At 47.6% G+C, this 18,940-nt stretch overlaps 1 protein-coding gene and 1 pseudogene across 1 annotated transcript; both read right to left on the bottom strand.

The window, feature by feature from the left end:
- Positions 1–661: 661 nt before the first annotated feature.
- Positions 662–18,655, bottom strand: NOL9 (nucleolar protein 9). The gene is made up of 12 exons (XM_069544787.1): positions 18,213–18,655; positions 16,966–17,185; positions 16,331–16,458; positions 13,806–13,941; positions 13,587–13,683; positions 12,943–13,040; positions 8,030–8,191; positions 7,554–7,851; positions 7,085–7,196; positions 5,330–5,507; positions 4,380–4,513; positions 662–3,806 (listed from the first exon to the last, which is right to left on the bottom strand). The coding sequence occupies exons 1-12, from the start codon at positions 18,582–18,584 to the stop codon at positions 3,657–3,659; spliced, it is 2,085 nt and encodes a 694-aa protein (XP_069400888.1). The 5' UTR covers positions 18,585–18,655; the 3' UTR covers positions 662–3,656.
- LOC138416719 (U2 spliceosomal RNA) lies at positions 15,300–15,392 on the bottom strand (annotated as a pseudogene).
- Positions 18,656–18,940: the final 285 nt, after the last annotated feature.

Genomic DNA, 18,940 nt, shown 5'->3' with positions numbered 1-18,940 from the left:
CTTGGAACTCTTTCACTCGGCCAAACCTTTCTGGAGGCCCTGCATCACGTGGCTCCTCTACTGCACAGATGGGCCCCATATTTATCTTAGCCACTGTTCAGGCTCAGCCTGGCAGCCAAGTCTCGTTGCCTCTGCCAGGCCCCACCCTGAGGCCGAGGGCAGAGGGGCCAAGCACTCACTCAGGAAAAGGCAGTTACAGGCACAGACCCCCCGCCTGCTGGCTGGCTTCCTTTCTATTTGTACTCTTCTGGGAACAAAATTCTTTTCCCTGCTAAGAGAGTCTCAAAGATAGTCCAGGAGTGATGTAACATGTAACATACATCCTTGAGCCTGATGGTTCAGATGGTAAAGAATTTGCCTGCAATGCAGGAGATCGGGTTTGATCCTGGGTTGGGAAGATCCCCTGGAGAGAGGAATGGCAGAGGCACAACTGTGTGGCTAACACTTGGAGCCCAAAAAGAGAAATGAAGCTAACTCCCCTTGGAGCTTACTCCACTCGAAACAGGAAAAAGGTGCAGGCGCTTGTGGGGGCCACCCCTCTTCCCTGCCATGACACCCAGTTTCACTACCCCCTTCCAATGTTTCTGCCATTTCTTCTAAGCATTCAAACCATTTCCTAGAATAAAATGGTCTATCTATATATGGAACAAAATGACACAAATTTACATTCTCAAAAATATTTATTGATACAGAAGTTCACATATAAGTGAAAAAAGCTGGATAGAAACCATACATACAATTGGACAAACAGGTTTGTGAAACATACAAACGCACATGTGCAATTTAGAAAAATACTGGGTGAGACAGGGTCACAGCGTCAACAGTGGTAACACGGTGGTGACTTCAGGATCATTTCCGACACAGGTGAGCTGACTGCATGATTTTAAAAGCAATAGTGGGGCTTATGAAAAACTCCCAGGGGCAGGTGATGGGTGGGAGCCTGAGCAGGACCCATAGCAGGAAGGACGGTGCCACTGACTGGGGGGCCGTGGTGAGATGTTTTCAGACGCGAACACTGAGTTTCTGCTCCGACCCAAAGTGACTCTGAGGAACACAGTCTTCCTCCTGTCTGCTAGGATTTACAACCCAGCCAGAGACAGGCCACAGGCCAGGAGTTACTGCTAGGCCTGCTGTGGATGCATTTCATGCCTTCCTCATGCGGGGACCCCGAGAGAAGCACCACCTGCCCGTCTTAAAGGTCACAGGCTCAAGCGAAACACCCCTCAAAGCTACACTGCCAGCTGGTGGCCCAGTCAGGACATGGACCTGGATCTCCACCATCACAGCCTGCTATGGTAACAGCCACACGGCCTCACCCAAATCTAAGGGAAAGAATGAGCAAACAATCTAAAAACCACCATCCCGCGTCACCTGGTCCTCACGCCATCTTCCGGGCAGAGACCTGAGTGTTCGCGAATTTGAGGACCTGCCCATCACAGGGGTCCTGGTATCGGCAAGGGGGTGCCCCTTGGCTCAGCTAGGGCCTCACCACATGTCCTCTCCACCCCCATATCCTCTCCAGTTGATCCCAAGGCTAACTCACCTACTCCTCTCCCCTTTCTCAATCTTCAGTTCTGCACTGGGGTCTCCAAGGACAAACTGGTTCCTGTCCCCAAGACCTACCTGGGGATGGATGGGAACAACAGAACTACTTTTCTTCACAAAATTAAATCAACCCTAAAATTGGAGGATTTTTTTCAATTTTTCATGTTTACCTGTCCTCAAAACAGGTCTGAAGAACTGATTTTAACAAACCACAAATTCAGTGTCTGAGGGTTTCCATGTTCTAAGTCATATATTCCTTTGATTTTCTTAAAATAAGTTATGTACTGCTTTGAAAATCACACAGAAATGACTAAGAGTTGTTTGGTTTTTCACATCCCACTCGGCATGTGGGATCTTAGTTCCTCGACCAGGGATTGAACCCTTGCCCCCTGCCACGGTAGCACAGTGTCCTAATGGACCACTAGGGAGGTCCCAGGAGTTTTTGTCAAGCATATCTCCAACACAGAGCCCTCACTGGCCATCCTGAAGCAACACACACCGTGGGAATGACAGAAGCCTGAACCATCAACACTGATTATCCAATGGGCCAACACCCAGGATGTGTGCACGGTTGCCATTCTGACTGGCACACCCAGGAGCTGACCACAGGGCCGTCTCCAGCATCTCTAAATGCTGAGAAAGGCCTCCAGGGGCTCCTCCGCCATCTCCAGCCCTGCATGGCCAGCTGACCAATGGCTGACAGCTCCCTCTAGTGGCAACGCTGTTTTCCTTACCAATGGGGACTGACCGGCAACCTTAAAGCCCAGGAGGAAACAGCCTATCAGCGAGACAGGATTCAATGAAAACGTGAATGACAGATCACCACCTTCATTCTTCCCAAGACTTACTGCTAAAGACCTAAGCATCACTGTAAAGATACAGGAGCTTGTGAAGGAGGCAAAAAGTTGATGGTGGATTGACTGCAAAAGTCGCTGCGAGGCCAAGATAGAACTTGTATGTACAAGTTAAACTTAGATATAAATAAGATGCAACTGAGAAACTAGACTTCAAATCGGATTCTGGAGGGTGACAAGGGCTCTACGAGATGAGGGGTTGGCCCCCAGAACACTGAAGACAATGATGATCAACACCTTAAATGGACGTAAACGGTAAAAACCCTCATCCTAACAGTGGTCCTTCGAGGTGTCCTGCTCGGAAGCTGGAATTCAGAGCACCAGGACGAAATGCTGCTTCTGTAGGCATCTCAGGGTCCTAAACGCAGACATGATGTGATGTGAACTGGCCGGCCTGTTTACCAAACCATTTCCAACCCTGGAGGTTAAACAATGCTGACTCCAGGGAGAAGATGAAGAAGGAGGGCCCACCATTTCCTCTGAAGCCCCTGGGAGTCCAGCACCACCACCGAAACCAATAGCAGGAGCCGCTCCGCTCGGCCTTGGTCCAAACAGCCTGGTTTCCGGCTCTGCTCACTGAGCATTTTCCATCTCAGATAAGATGTCAATCAGGACAAACCGAGTTTTAAAGAGGCCCCAGGACAGGCTTCCTGGTTTTGAGAGCATTTTTTCAGGGTAAAAGTTTTCAGCATCCGATTTTTAAAATTGAAGGGCTCTTGAGGCAAACTTTTATCTATGAAACCTTGAATAAATTTAACACCAAATATAAGCATAATCCTCAACCCATGTGTATGGAAGAGGCTGGGGAGCATCCAGTGAGCAGGGCTGGACGCACCCCCGAAGAGAGGACCACAGGGCAACTCTGTACCCTTCTATGCTCTCCATCCCACCAGATGTCCTGCTTTTCCCTTTGAGACATTTCTGTGGCCCGGTTTCTCTATTTTTACCCAGATACCAGCAACCAGGTCCTTGAAAAACTTCATGAGGAATCGACCATGTTCTGTTTCAATGGTGCACAAACTTGTCCCTGCTTCTTGATTCCTTTAGAAAACGAAACAGAAGACTAGGGAAAACCTCTGTCATGTCGATTAAAGAGTATACGTACTCTAAATGCATCCATGAGCTACGCAGGAAACATTGCAGTTTGCTACGTAAGCACGCTGTTCTGTTCATGGTCACAGAACCCCATCGTCCACTGATGTCAGGCTGGAGATGGTCAAGCTTTCTGGGAGGAAAGTCCTTCCTGTATTAAGAACATCAGTATGTTTTTCGATAAAACTTAGGTTTGGGATGTCCTCTCTCTTTATACGTTGCCCCACTTTCTCTTGCTCCAATCTTCTCTGATGCTCCAGGAAGCTTAAAATTATAATCTGTCGTGACATAAGGTATGGTCCCTTCGAGCCCACCCTGAAATGGAAACACAGAGAAAACATGTGGGAACACTTAGAATCTGGCCAAGATGGAAGACAGTATTAGATCTCTCCTAAGATCCTCAGCTCCCCCTCCTTGGAAGGGCCCACTTACACTTCAACCCCCCAAACATGTCCAACAGCAAGAGATGGGGCTCTTTCTTGAACCAGCAGGTGACAAGGGGGACACCGGCTGCCTCCTCAGCTGCCTACAGGTCCTGCCGTTTGGTTTGGGGCCACACGGATGGCCTTGGCCAATGTGACTTTCCATGACCTTCCCACAGAAGCCTCTGAAGACTGTCTTCAGGAAGGGTCACCCTGGGGTCACTACCTCTGTCCTTTTTCTCCCACACTCAAGCCTGCGATGACGGCTCCACCCAGGGCTCCTGCCCGAGGTGACGGGGACTTACGCCCCAGACCTTCAGGCCATGCGGACATGTCACCTGGCCTTGTCCATCTCTACGAAGGAGTGTAAGCTTCCCAAACAAGAACCTGCTCTGTGACTCCCGCCCCAACTTCAGGTCCGCACTGTGCCATGGACATGGCCAGCGAGCTCCAGGGCTGCACACACCTGGCTCTTGAGAACACACTGTGGGATGGACACGGCTCCAACCAGCAGACAGTTCACGTGTCTCAGCTCCTCTGGGGGCACGGGAGTGAGGATGTGGTAAAGCCTCTTCTCCATGTCGATCCCCCTGCAAATACCTTGAGGACACACAACACACAAGATCATCCTCCCCACCACTCAGAACTGCAGAACGGCTTATAAGTTTTCTAACGTCCCTGGTGCTACAGCGGAAAGGAATCCACCTGCCAATGCAGGGGACATGGGTTCCATCCCTGGTCCAGGAGGATTCCATGTGCTGCGGAGCAACTAAACCCGCGCCCCTCAACTACCGAGCCCCTGCGCGTGGTGAGAACAGATGAGACTGAGTAGTCTGACACTCTGAAACCAGAAGGCATCAGGCTGGTGTGTGGACTGTGATGAACGAAACAAAGAGGTGCCACGCAGGACACAGGGGCCTGACCCAAATACAGAGTGAATCTTTCAAGGACCATTCACGGCCAGTGCAGGGTAGGAGGAGGAGTTGCGGGCGGAATGTCAAGGAACGGCTGATGGATCTATCAGGACCTCAGTGTTGGAGTGAAGTCCTAGATGCCAGAGAGACAACTAAGCAGAAAAATGACTGGTAACACGAGCTTGGAGCCCTGGCGCTGTGCTCGAGAGCGTGTACAGAGGTCAGCCTACAATGGACTGAGAGCCGCAGCAAACATGTCAGATGAGAGGGAGGCCCGGCCAGGCCTTGAGGACTCCTGTGTTTAGAGGAGCTGGCAGGACAAGCAAAGAAGAACCGCTTCCTTCCTGCCTCCCACCCCCGAGGGCCCACGTCACAGAGGACAGACAAGCTCTCTGACCACTCCAGGCAAACGACAGCAACAAGGTCAAGCCCCGCCAATCTATAGCTGCTCAGGTGGGTCAATTTCAGTAGGTTTACACTCAGATTTTCCTCTCAGACTCACCAAACCCCACACAATCGCAGATGGGACTCTGGGCAAGCAGGATGGGCCCACTGGCGTATCCCCTGACGTCATCCAGGATCTTGCAGAGCCCAACCCAGCTGGCGTTCACAGCGTACAGGATGTGGGTGGGGGCCACGTCAGCATGGATGATCCGGAGCGCAACGGCATTGAAAGGGACCTGGAGGACACACACACACCCCATCCAGTGATCTGACTCGAAATACTCCTTGTGTTAGTAGTTTCTACAAGCTGATGAGTCATCTATCTGAAGTTTTATCTGCCAAACTGCCCACCAAAACATATCTAAATGGAATGGAAATTGTTTAGTGTTTCACTGCTTTAGACTGAGAACCGAGGAAACTTACACAAAGCTCCTGCACACCAACAACACTTGCTAGAAATCTAAATTGAACGCCCGCAACTCTGCCTAAAGAGACACATGAGATGCGAACTCGGGGACACCCGCATGAGCGGAAGCTAGGAGGGAGACTGAAAACTCATCACCAACAGGTCTCCGGGTGGAAGAAAGTAAAAATCCACAGAGTGAGGAGAAGCCCCCTAAGGGAATTACTGAATTAAGAAAAATGGACCACCTTCCTGGAGCACACAGTAAAGGACTACCTTTAACATGTAACTCTCTGGGTAACTACAAACTTTTAAAATAGAAAAGCATTTTGTTAAACATTTTATTTAGGCTTCAAAAACAAATGTGAATTTGTAACCAATGGCAGTTTACATTACTGCCAGATAAGTTTCAAGTCCAGTTACAGAGCATCACCAATGAGTATAAACTGGAGCAAATCACCCAAAAACTCCACTAAACCAACTGCCTTGGGTTCTTCAGTGGAGAGGGCTTGGAAGCCTGGGGCCAATCTCACCACTGGACTTGGGCAACATGATGCTGCCCCTCCACCCCACACTCCCTGGTCACAGCCCCTGCCTGTATGACCTCTGCCCAGCATCTCCACCTGCCTGCCTATACCCAGTCTTCTAGCTGTAAGCAGGGTCTGTACCAGCACCTTCCCCACAGGCTCAACAGAGCGTCTGGCCCACTGTGTGCTCAGCACTGCGCAGGCCATACAGCGGAGTGAGGGCTCTGGTCCAGAGTCAGGCCACCTGGGCACCAGCCAGTCCCAGCCCAGACTTTCCTATGTCCTATGGGCAAGCTGAATCTGCCCCTAGCCTCAGTTCCATCATCTGTAAAGTGGGGACAATGACAGGGCCTCGGTGAGTAGAGGACAGCACAGCACAGGGTGGGCACTTAGAAATAATACCTGATGCTATTCGATTCTTTCATCATCTGGGACCCTAATACTATAGTGGTTTCTTCCCAAAACAGTCCTTCAGAGATTGGAATCCACGATGCACATACTTTAGAGCTAGAATCAACCTGTGACAATATATCTGAAACACGTTACGAGCGCTCTCCAGGCACGCGCATTCTACGAGGCCTGTCACCACCACTCACAGCCTTAGGCACACACAGCCAGTCAGCAGAAGGGCGGAGCTGGGCTGCAGGGTGTAGTTACAAGGCCACCTCTGGTATTAGGCAGAACATTCCTGGTCAGGATGGAAACCAGGGTCAGCCCCTCTGGAGGTGGATCCACTCCCACTGGATCCCTCAGCTCCCGACTGTAAAATGGGCACAGTTGCCACATCAACACCTCAGGGCTGAGGATGACACAAGTGAAGGGGTGTAAAGAGGGGAGACGGGCACACAGGAAGCCAGACAATCCCCCTGAGAGCTCAGGTTACCTGATAGGGGGTCAGACCGTGTAAGGCACGCAGTGGCTTCGGCACTGGGGGCTGCAACTGGCTCAGGTAACCCAGCACCGCCAGCTCACGAAGGACTCTATTATGTGATTCTCTGAAAAGTAAATCAGAAGAAGGTGAGAGGCCTACCTCCCGCTCTGAGACAGGGCCCACCTGTCCTGACACAGCCCACGTCCCAACCTTGGGACCTGTAGACCTTGCCTCTCCATAAACCCACTGGAGATCCTTCAGGTCAAAGCTCCTAGAGGGGCAAGCAGATCTGGAGGCCAATTCTGGGCATTTCCACTGGGAAAGGAACCATTCGGAACAGACCTGACTCTTCTCTGTAAACGGGTAGTTCTGACAGAGATCGGAAAGATTTTAGGGGACTGACCCCTTTGAAGGAATCGAGGACAGAAGGCCTTGTCAGACTGAAGAAAATGGAATTCTCCAGCCATGATGGTCTGCTTACCTATTCCTGGACGTTTTTCCAGTCACAAACTCCGACTTCACAAACATCAGCTTGTATCCTGTAGACATAACTGGACTTTCTTTTTCTTCGTCAGCAAACTCCAAACTCTCGGCAAATTCAGGCAGGTGGAAACCTCTGTTTCTGACTCTGGACCTGCGTCTTGTGTACAAGCCGTCCATGTCGTCCACGAAGTCAGGGGTGAGGTCCGGCATGTATTTACTCCGGTCTGAGCTAAACTGGACGACGTGGCTGGGCGACAGCAGGCGGATCAGGTCAATGAGGAGCAAGAGACCCTGGTCTGCGAGAAAGTAAACGACAGAGCCCAGTCATTGCACCTGGGCGGTGATGTGTACCCATGAGAGGCTGAGATGAGGAGCCTCCTAAGGACCGGGCTTCAGCACTGACGTCTGAAAGCCACACACGCACCCGTTCCCATCACCCAACCCTTTCTGCCAGATGCGCCTCCATGGACTTACCTGCCACCCAGCCCATGGTGTTGATGATAAGAGGGGACTCTCGCTTGTAGGAGCTGAAAACATACTTTATTACCTCAATATAGTTTTCAAAGTTGTTTTTACAAGAAGTTTTCCCATAATAGACCATTTTCTGGGGCGTCCTCTGGTGGGTGAAAGGTGGTCCTAAGAAGATAAAGGTGAGAGTCATTAATCCATGAGAACCTAAGAGGTGGCAAGGGTTATGGTCCAGCCATGATCCCTGACGAAGCTGCTCAGGAAATCTGAGCCCATCCGACCACTAGGAATAGCTATGCTCTCACTTTTGGAAATCTAAGCTTTCAATTTCAAACAGAGACACGCCTGCATTTATACACAGTTAACCCCAACTACGTCCTAAAATGGCCATTCATTCAACAAACATCTACCGGACATCTACTGTATGCTGGCAATGTTCTAGATACTTAGGACACATCTGTCAACAGAAAAAACACCCCCACAGGGCTTACACACAATAATTAATAACAACAGTAATCACTTGCTGGAATACAGTACTTACTATGTCCTACATGTGCTACACAAAGTCTCTAGTTTTCATAAACCTCTATGACACAGGTAGTATTTACTTTCTCGATTTTTACAGATGAGGAAGCTGAGAAAGAGATTACCTTGACCAAGGTCACACAGCTAGTAGGGATCAGTGGGACTTGAACTCAAGCAGTCAGCTTGAGAGGACACACCCTCATCACAACAGCAGTCTGTCCAGCCCGAGTCGCTTCCCATCCCCTCTGGTCGGGGCTGCGGCCAGGGCCAGCACACATGGCAGGCAGGTGACCAGGACCACGTCGCAACACAGTCACAAGGGCCTTGGTTAGTGTGGCTGGTGTGAGGCCACCTAGGGAAGAGCCAGTGAGGCGCCCCTCAAGCTTGGAGTCAGGGGACCTGGGGCAGCCCACAACTGAAAGTGGCCTGCATGGTCTGGGGACTGAGCAAATACAAAGGGAATGAACAAATATGTAAATACACTGAGAATAACTGCAGCCAGCGTTCTCACCATTGGAAAAGGAGCTGATAAATGTGGAAGGGGGAAGGTTAACTAGGATCCACCCTGGGTGTGAGATTAGACTCGGAATAATCACAGTTCCTTGCTGGTCCAATGGTTAGGACTTTGTGCCTCTACTGCAGGGGACCGGGTTGGTTCCCTGGTCAGGAAACAAGATCCCAAAAGCCATAGAGATTGGCCAAAAAAAAAAAAAAACCGAGAAAAGAATGATCAGTGCAAATTCATGGCTCTTAATAAACAGAAACCTATACAAAGACATGAAAATATGTATTTATATATGTGTGCACAAATACGCACACATATTATGAATGTACATATATGACATGTATGGGTTTAAGTATATGTATATTCCCTAACTGTCCACCAAGGGGCTTTGGAAGCAATGACACCCAGAAGAAAACGAAAACACCACACCTAGTTAGGTCAGAAAACACTACCTTAAGCAACTGATCAAAGCTAACGTCTCTGGTAACAGGAAAAACTGACAGCATGTTGGTACAACCCAGAGAGCACAGCGTCAGTTCTAAATCTAAACACGGGAGAACCCACAAACGCACTCTTCAAACTGGCAAGGCCACAGAAGATCAGGAAAGCCAGATACCAGTCTCCATGCTAAAGAAGACTCAAGATTCTTAAGTGCACACTGGGCCTACACAGATGGCTGAGACAAAATGGACAAAACCAAGGAACTACACTATGGCAATGTCACTGTCCTGATTTTGGTGGCTGTATTATTTATGATGATCTATCAGTGTCCTTGTTTTTAAAAATATGGTAGAAAGGGGAAAAAAATTAAATAGAACAGAGAAAATGTAAAAAGAGGAACAACGAAACCAGCTAAAAGAGAGGAATTCTCTGGCAGTCCAACGGTTAGGACTCTGCGCTTCCACTACTGGGAGCCTGGCTTTGATCCCTGATTGGGGAATCTAAGATCTCACAATCTGTACTGCATGGCCAAAAACAACAACAAAAGATTGTTTAAAAAAACCACACACATACCACATACACACAAAAAAACTTTTTAAATAAAAAACAAAAACAAACAACAAAATCCCATAAAAATCAGTTATGTTCCTACATACCAGCAATTAACAATCTGAAAAGGGAATTAGAATAGCAATTGCATTTACAATAACTAAAGAATAAATCCTTAGAAGTGAATCTAACCAAGGAGGTAAAATATTGCTTAAAGAAATTAAAGACGATATAAAAAATTAGAAAGACATTCTGTGTTCATGGATAGGAAAATGTTAATACTACCTCATCTACAGATTGAATGCAATCCTTGGGACTTCCCTGGTGGCCCAGTGATGAAGATTCTGCTTCCATTGCAGGGGCGTGGGTTCAACCCAAGGTCGGGGAACTAAGACCCCACATGCCTCGCCATCCAGTCAAGTGAAAAACAAGACTGAATACAATCCCTATCAAAATTCTAACAGCCCTTTCCCCAGAAATGAAAAAGCCTATTCTAATATTCTAATATTCATATGGAATTGTAAAGGGTCTCAAAATGACCAATCTTGAAAAAAGAATAAAGCTGGAGGATCCACATTTCCCAATTTTGAACTTCTTATGAAGATACAGTAATTAAAAGTGTGGTACTGGCCTGAGGTCTATGTGTATGTAAACCAATGGAATAAAGAGCACACACACAAAAAATCCTTGCGTGCACATGCTTCCCAGGTGGCGCTAGTGGTGAAGAACCCACCCGCCAATGCAGGAGACATAGAACTGCAGGTTCCATCCCTGGGTTGGGAAGATCCCCTAGAGAAGGGCATGGCAACCCACTCCAGTATTCTTGCCTGGAGAATCCCATGGACAGAGAAGCCTGGCGGGCTACAGACCATGGGGTCGCAAAAAGTCGGACATGACTGAAGCAACTCAGCATGCATGGATGTGTGGGTGTGTGGTCAGATGATTTTCAGCATGGGTGTCAAGACCATTCATTGTGGAAAGAACAAATAGATAGTGAAAACTGGACATCTTGTACATAAGGACGAAGTGAGACCCTTTTCTTGTGTCAAACACAAAATTTAACTCAAAATTGCTAGAGGTAAAACTTGCAAAATTCCTAGAAGAAAACATTATGGAAAATCTTTGAGACTAGATTTAGTAACAACTTCATGGATGACCCAAAAAACATAGGCGGCAAAAACATAAAAATTAAGAACTTTTGTGCACTGAAGGATATTCTCAAAAGCAAATAAAATGACAAAGTATCTGCAAATTGCATATCTAGCAAAGAATTAACACCCAGAATATATACAGAACTCCTAAAACTCAACAAAAACAAAGAACCCAATTCAACAGTGAGCAAAGGACTAAAATAGCCATTTCTCCAAGAGGCTCAACACTGTTAGTCATTAGGGAAATGCAAACCAAGACCAAAAAGAGATTACTTCCATCCACAAGAAAGGCCATAATCAAAATAACAAGTATTGTTGAAGATGTAGAGAAATCAGAACCCTTGTGAATTACTGATGGGAACGTAAAACAGTGCAGCTGCTATAGAACAGTCTGGCAGTTTCTCAAAAAGTTAAACATGACCACTCGTGGGTGTGTATGTATGTGTATATATATATATATATCCAAAGGAATTGAAAGTGGTGGCTTGAACAGATAGTTGTAACCAATGTTCATGGCACCATTAGTCACAGCAGGCAGAAAACCAGAACCAATACAGGGGCTTCCCTGGTAGTCCAGTGGTGGAATCTGCCTGCCAGTGCAGAGGACAGTTTGATCCATGATGATTCCACATGTCGTGGAGCAACTAAGCCCTGGCACCCTAGAGCCTGTATGCCGCAACAAGAGAAGCCACCAAAGCAAAAAGCCTGCCCACCACAACAAAGAGTAGCCCCCACTTGCTGCAACTCAAGAAAGCCCATGTGTAGCAATGAAGACCCAGCACCATCAAAAGTAAATAAATAAAAACAGTTGAAAAGATAGACAAAATGTGATACACATACATTGGCATGATTTTCAGCCACAATAAGGAGTTAATTTTGATATATGCTACAACTCAACGGACATGAGTCTGAGCAAGCTCCAGGAGACGGTGAAGGACAGGGAAGCCAGGCATACCGCAGTCCATGGGGTTGCAAAGAGTCGGATATGACTGAGCGACCAAACAATACGAACAGATCTTGAAACCTTATACTTAGTGAAAACAGCCTGACACAGGAGCACAAGTACTGTATGATTTCACTTAGATGAGGTGCCCAGAACAGGCAGATTCACAGGGAGGGACAGGCAGCACACCAGAGGTCCTCAGAGGCTGGAAGGGGATGCACTGTTCTTTAATGGACACAGCATTTCAGTCCAGGACAAGGAAAATGTTTTGGAGGTAGACAGTGATAATGATTATCCAGGGCTTTGAATGTATTTGATGGCACGGTACTGTACATGTATCAATAGTCAAAATGATAAATAACATGTTATGTACATTTTTTATTAAAAAAAGCAGCATGGAACTCTGATTTGGATTCTGAAACATAAAAAGGGTATTAATAGGGTAACTAATGGATTTTGAAAAAAACCTATAGGTTAATAGTATTATATCCATGTCAATTTCTTGGTTGAGATCATTGTGTAGCATTATGTAAGATGCTCGTATTAGAGGAAAGTGTTTCTAATTTACATAAAATAAAATGGACGGTAGTTCCATTTATTAAAATAGAACCCTAGAAAGGTATCATTGGGTTTTTAGGGGTTTTTTTTTTTTGAGACCAGAGGAATTCTTATGGGAAGACCATAAGTTTCATGGGGAGATGTGTTCATTTTTTTATATTTTATACTTCTGTACTCTTTGACGTTCTTGTGTCATTACTTTTGTACTGTGTAAAACCAAGACATTGAAGAAATGCGGAATACATACCCAGAACTGGTTCTGTAATATTAAGCAAAGAAATGCAACCCGGAGGAGTAAATTCTGTCTGCCCCAGATCACATTCCAAATAATCAACGCAGGATATACTGAAAATTTAAAAGAAAGAAATCTTAACTCGTTTTATTTACCGTGTCCAAGGTAAATCAGAACATAAAGATTTTACGTGACACACAGGCATACCCCACCTCACACAGCCTTGCAGGCAGAATGCTCCAAAGATGACACTAGCATAGAGAAAATATCAGTGAAGAGAAAACGGGATGCAGGCCTGGCTACAGTGTCCATTCACTATATGGATACAACTCTGCCTTTCCTCAAACTTTATTTTTTAAATACGACAAACTTTATCCCTGCTCTGACTTTCTGAGTTTGGACAAAAACAGATTCTGAGATCAACTGATGGCTCTTGTGAGCTCCCCGACAGGCAAGGTGGGTACACCTGGGAGTGCCATAGCTGCACCCCCAAACGGTACAACCAGGAGGCCTTCCTCAGCTGAGCGGCTTTGCACAGAGTTGTATGTCATCTCTACAGAGGAGCTGAGATGCATTCCCATCTAGCTTCTCAAATCAAAAATCCTACCTCCTGCTGAAAGTCTGGCAATATGTCACAACAGGATTAAAAACACTCTTACCTATTTAACAGCTGGTTAATGAGGTATCTATTAAATGTTGACTTTCCAATGTCCTGGCAGCCACAAACCAGAATGACAGGGCAGCTGTCTGCTTCTTCTGGAGGGGAAAGAAACATTGACCCTGACATGAGCCGTTGTCTTTAGGACTCTGATCATTAACAGTAATCCTCTGAGGCTCTAGCGGATGAACGCTAGACTACATCAGTCTGTATCACTCACCACTAGAAATGCTCACTAACTCTTCCACAGCTGCAAAGGCGCTCTCCGTTAAACGCAAGCCGGTTTTTTTTTTCTCTCTTCTAATACCCACAGATCTCAAGGCAAAATACTCAGAGTTAATCTGGAAAGTCCGGACCTGAAAATAACAATATAATGTACTTCTTTGACTTTGGTTCGAAATTAATAAGCCTCAAATAGTTGTGAGCTACAGAAGATAACTTTGGAGACTTCCTTGGTGGTCCCGTGGCTAAGACTCCATACCCTCAATGCAGAGGGCTCGGGTTTGATCCCTGGTTAGGGAACTAGATCCCACAAGCCGCAACTGGGACTTCACATGCCACAACTAAACATCCTGAGAGGTGCAACTAAGACCTGGTGAGGCTAGATAAATAAACATTACAAAGGAGAAAAAAGATAACTCTGATCCCTCCTTTTGTCTCACCTCTCAGTTGATTCTCAACTATCAATCACTGAGGGCAAAATAAGAACATCTTATAAAATGAGATAATCTAAAGGTTACTCTCTGCCTTATATGAAAATATAATTCCGGAATGTACTAACACATGGGCATGGGGGGCAGAGGAAGTTATCCAAGACAGATCATAAGGAATCTAAATAGTGGTGCTTGAGTAAGTTGCTGGAAAAAAAAAATCTGAAAGTAAGTGAAAAAGGCACAAGTTTGATCACAGCACCTGAAACACTCAGTGTCAGGTGGGGTCTCCATGTCCACCTCTGTGGCCCTGCCAGGCTGCTAGATTCTGCACTGGACTAAGTTCACGTGACCGTAGGAGCCCATGCATCATCCTGCCCGCATTTCTTAGCTTCTCCTTCCATGTCAAACCCCCAACCCCTGCCTACTCCCTATGCCCCCACTCAGCAATACCCGGATCCATTTCACAGAGTAAGAGGAAATAATCAGAAGAGAGCTTCCGCTTGCTCCATCCCTGTCCTGGGCATTTCCTCCAGCCACTTTCAAGGAAGTGCCTCTGCTCCCAAGGCCAACAGACCACACAGACACTGGAACCCCTCCCTCCATAGCACTATCAGCATGCTCTTCTGTGGCTTTTTCCTACAAGCTGTGTTCAAGCATGTGGTTCTTTCCATCCATCTGAACAAAACCCAGAACTCTCTCGACTAGGCTTACTCTTCCAACCTGTTTCATCTCTTTCTTCCCTTTATAGCTAAACTCTAAAAGCAAAATTCCTAACCACTGAACCCTTGAGCTCCTCCTTCCCCAGCTCTTGATTCCATTCCGATCAGGCTGGTCTGCTCAGCAAAGCCATGAAACCACCCTGTCCAGAAGGTGAGCCTGCACGCAATTCCCTTCTCAGGCTTCATCTCACCATCAGCAGCGTCGGGTGCCCCCACTTCCTTCAAAGGCTCCCTGATTACACTCACCTGCTCTCCTTTAACATGAGCACCACCACTCCTCAGTCTCTCTGTTGCTCCTCAGGCTCAGACCTTGAACTTCTCATTTCTACCTGCATCAACTTCTCGGTGTCATTATCCCATCTCATGGACTTTGGAACCCTATTCTGTTAAGAACAGATACTACACTTGATCTTAGTCCAAAGGCCAAGAAGCGATGGAACCCTATTCTACTGAAAGTACCCAAATTTACTTTTGAAACCTCTTCTCTGGGCTTCCTGGGTGGCTCAGTAGTAAAGAACCCTCCTGCCAATGCAGGAGACATGAGAGACACGGGTTCGATCCCTGGGTCAGGAAGATCCCTTGGAGGAGGGCATGGCAACCCACTCCAGTATTCTTGCCTGGAGAATCCCATGGACACAGAAGCCTGGTTCTAGTCCATAGGGCTACAAAGACTCAGACACAACTGAGGCGACTCAACACACAACCATGCACACAACCTCATCTCTGAATTTGACTCACACAATTCAATAGACCAGCAGGAATCTCCAGTTGGATGTCTAAGAGGCATCTTTCAGCTACAGACCTAAATCTCCTCCTACAGCCCCATGTCTTGGCACACACAGACAGTCCGGTCAAAAAACCTGCTGCTGCTCCCTGATTCCTCCTCATACCTCACATCCAGTCTGATGTTCCTATAGATTTGGCTCAATTTACTAGCTCATGGGAGACAATTTTAGGAACCAATCTGACTTCAGGAAATTAATAGTAAGGGCAGCAAAAATTTGAAATGAGGAAAGGGAGAGATGGGAGAAAGTGTTAAGTATGCTGAAATTACTCAGAATTTAGAGAAAATTCATACTGTCTCAAGTTAGTGAATCAAAATATAAAGATAACCATTTAAAAAATATAAAAAAACATTTAATCAACTATAACAGAAAATGGTGACTTTATCTGGGGAATGAAGCTAAGTGGGGTAGAAGAGACAATTCTTCCGATATATCCTTCTATTGACTTTTTTACTGTACACGCATGTTACAATCTGTATGACTTATAGCACAACAAGACAGACAGATAAGACTAGGGGCATTCTACATAGTCATCTGACTGTTTTGGTGAAAGTAATGAGGAAAACTCTGAATGAAAACTGGTTCTACCTCTTGTACGAAAATGTAAGATAAACCTGGATGGCTGATTATGAAGTTCACAGTGGAGGTTTTCAGACGTTCCAGCAACACGATGGAACACAGAGGAGAAAAACTGCTCATCAAACAATATCTGTCATCTGTAAAGAGAGACATAAGCTGCCTTAGAAACAGAACTCCATCAAACACTATGCCTTGCGGGACTTTCCTCTCCTCTGCTAAAGTCCACACCTTTTGAGACTAGGAATTATGTATGAGAGCCTTTTTCAGGAGGCCATACTGCATGACAGAAACACACCTGGATGGAGAAGTCAATCCAGGTTTGCTACCCAAACACTGTGTGGCCTTGGGTGACTTTCCTCATCTGTGAAATGGTAAAAATAGCTTCACTCTCCGGACCTTGGTGAGGGTTTAAATACATATAATAAAGAGTGCAAGTTTGGGGCCATAGTAAACATCTAAAAATTATTCGCCTTGGGTCTTCCCTGGGGCTCCAGTGGTTAAGACTCCATGCTTCCACTGTAGGGAACACGGGTTCTATCAAGGGAACTAAGACCCCACATGCTGCAGAGTGCAGACAAAAAAAAAAAAAAGTTTTTGCCTTATTATGATATATCCTCAGTAAGTCACTCAGTTCTCTTCATTACCTTGGTTCAGATAAGGTCTGAGCAGAACTCGGGCTTCTCTCTTCATCTCCTTCTTGCTTTTCTCATGCACTGAATAATGAACAGCATTGATGGTCAGGCGAGAGTGGGTATAGGTAGAGAAGACATTTTGGGCAGGCTGGCCTTGGCTGATGGTAAAACCAAACACCTGCACCTGGCCATAGAGGCAGGTCACACGACAGATCCCACTAAAAGTAAAGCCCTAGAAGGAATGAAAAATGAAAGGAAGAAATAAGGTTACAGATTCTGTTACCAATGACAGAAAACTTCTAAGATTTTAATTGGCTCTTCAGGTTATCAAAAGGAAATGAATTTAAAAAAAAAGAGAGAGAAATTGTTAAGTAACAGAATAACTTGTAGGTAATGATGTAGTATTTTAAACTAATAGATTAAAATGTGAATACTTTTAATCTAAGATCATATCCTGGAGCAACCAAAGGGACAGAGTCTGATGCACACTGACCCAAGGGGGCCCCCTGAACTTAGTTCTGCTGTTCTCAAGGCTTCCTGTCCTTACAAAGCTACAGTGCGGGGGACCTCCCAGACCAACATCCAGGTGAAGGGTTTGACTGCTGGCTCTGCTTCCACTTATATCTTTCCCACAGGTTACTTATGCTATGTTCTGTTTCTTTCTTTAAACATTCCTAGTGGCAATGACTCCATAGAGCATGGAGCACTAAATGAGTTCAGATACAGAGCCTGACATTTCTGAGCACTCTATAAATGCAACCTATTATTACTATTAAAGTCCTTTCAGCCCCAAAGACGAAGAAAGCAATGGCACCCCACTCCAGTACTCTTGCCTGGAAAATCCCATGGACGGAGGAGCCTGGTGGGCTGCAGTTAATGGGGTAGCTAAGACACGACTGAGCGACTTCACTTTCACTTTTCACTTTCATGCATTGGAGAAGGAAATGGCAACCCACTCCAGTGTTCTTACCTGGAGAATCTCAGGGACGGGGGAGCCTGGTGGGCTGCAGTCTATGGGGTCGCACAGAGTCGGACACGACTGAAGCGACTTAGCAGCAGTAGCAGCAGCAGCCCCAAAGACCTAGAATTCCCTCAGGAGGATCCTTGTTACCCTCTGTCCAGCACCACAGCCCGAGGAATGCGCCTGATCCGCAGCCAGAGTACCCTCAGGGGGAAAAGGGCCTCTCCCAGCCTGCAGCTCCTGGGGCTGTGTCCCCATCCTCCCGCGCTGCCCGCCCGGCTCCCCCGGCGAGACCCACCTGCCCCAGCGGCAGCAACAAGACAGCGCGGCCCGAGCCAGCTGGCCGCACTGGCGGGATGGGGAGGATTGCAGGACCACTCGGGACCGGGTCTTCGGCCGGCTCGGGGCTGGAGGCCCGCCTGCGGGCCGAGGTCTTCAGCCTCCGGAGCGCCGCGGCGCCGGACACCAGACATCCGCCCTGCAGCCAGTCCGCGCCGGCTGCCTGGGCCTGCAGCAGCCGTCGCCGAAGCCGTCTTCGGCTGCGCCAGCGCAGGTTCCGGAGCCGGCGGCGGGGCCGGCGGCTGAGGATGAGCTGGGGCCGGGCCTTGCGAGCCCGCAGCCACGTGTGGCGGGAGGGAACCCTCTTGAGCAACAGTAAGGAGTCCGCCATGCTGGCTGCCGGGGCCGGTCGCTCGAGAATCTCGCGAGATCCCAACGCTCCGCCCCGCGGCCCGTCAAGGGTCTGGAAGGGGCGGGCGCCCCCTGCCGGCGGTCTTGGCGGCGCACCCTGGCCTCCGCAGGCGCCTGTGTGGCTCAGGCCCACTGGAGGTGGTGAAACCTAGGGACAGCCTGGGCGACACTTGGCCGGGCAGTCCCAACGAGAGCCCCATTTATATTATGCAAAAGCCTCACCCCGGCTGCGTGGAGAGGGAAAGTCAGATACCCCAAGTCCATGACCACTCTCCGGAAATCCAGCTAGGATTTCCCCGCCCGCTCCCCCCCGCCCCCCGCCCGCTCCCCCCCGCC

The sequence above is a fragment of the Ovis canadensis genome, chromosome 12 (genome assembly GCF_042477335.2).
Source record: "Ovis canadensis isolate MfBH-ARS-UI-01 breed Bighorn chromosome 12, ARS-UI_OviCan_v2, whole genome shotgun sequence".
Lineage (NCBI taxonomy): Eukaryota > Metazoa > Chordata > Mammalia > Artiodactyla > Bovidae > Ovis > Ovis canadensis.
Note: the sequence above shows the minus strand (reverse complement) of the source record. Positions and strands in the feature narration are given on the sequence as shown.

What these genes read in the sequence shown, in the direction of transcription:
- NOL9 (XM_069544787.1), bottom strand. Translation starts at nt 18,584, where the DNA reads ATGGCGGACTCCTTACTGTTGCTCAAGAGGGTTCCCTCCCGCCACACG. An exon ending in CTTACATTTTCGTACAAGAG is followed by an intron (nt 13,942 to 16,330) that starts GTAGAACCAGTT and finishes TGTTATTTTCAG; the next exon opens with GTCCGGACTTTCCAGATTAA. An exon ending in GTTAGTGAGCATTTCTAGTG is followed by an intron (nt 13,684 to 13,805) that starts GTGAGTGATACA and finishes TTTCCCCTCCAG; the next exon opens with AAGAAGCAGACAGCTGCCCT.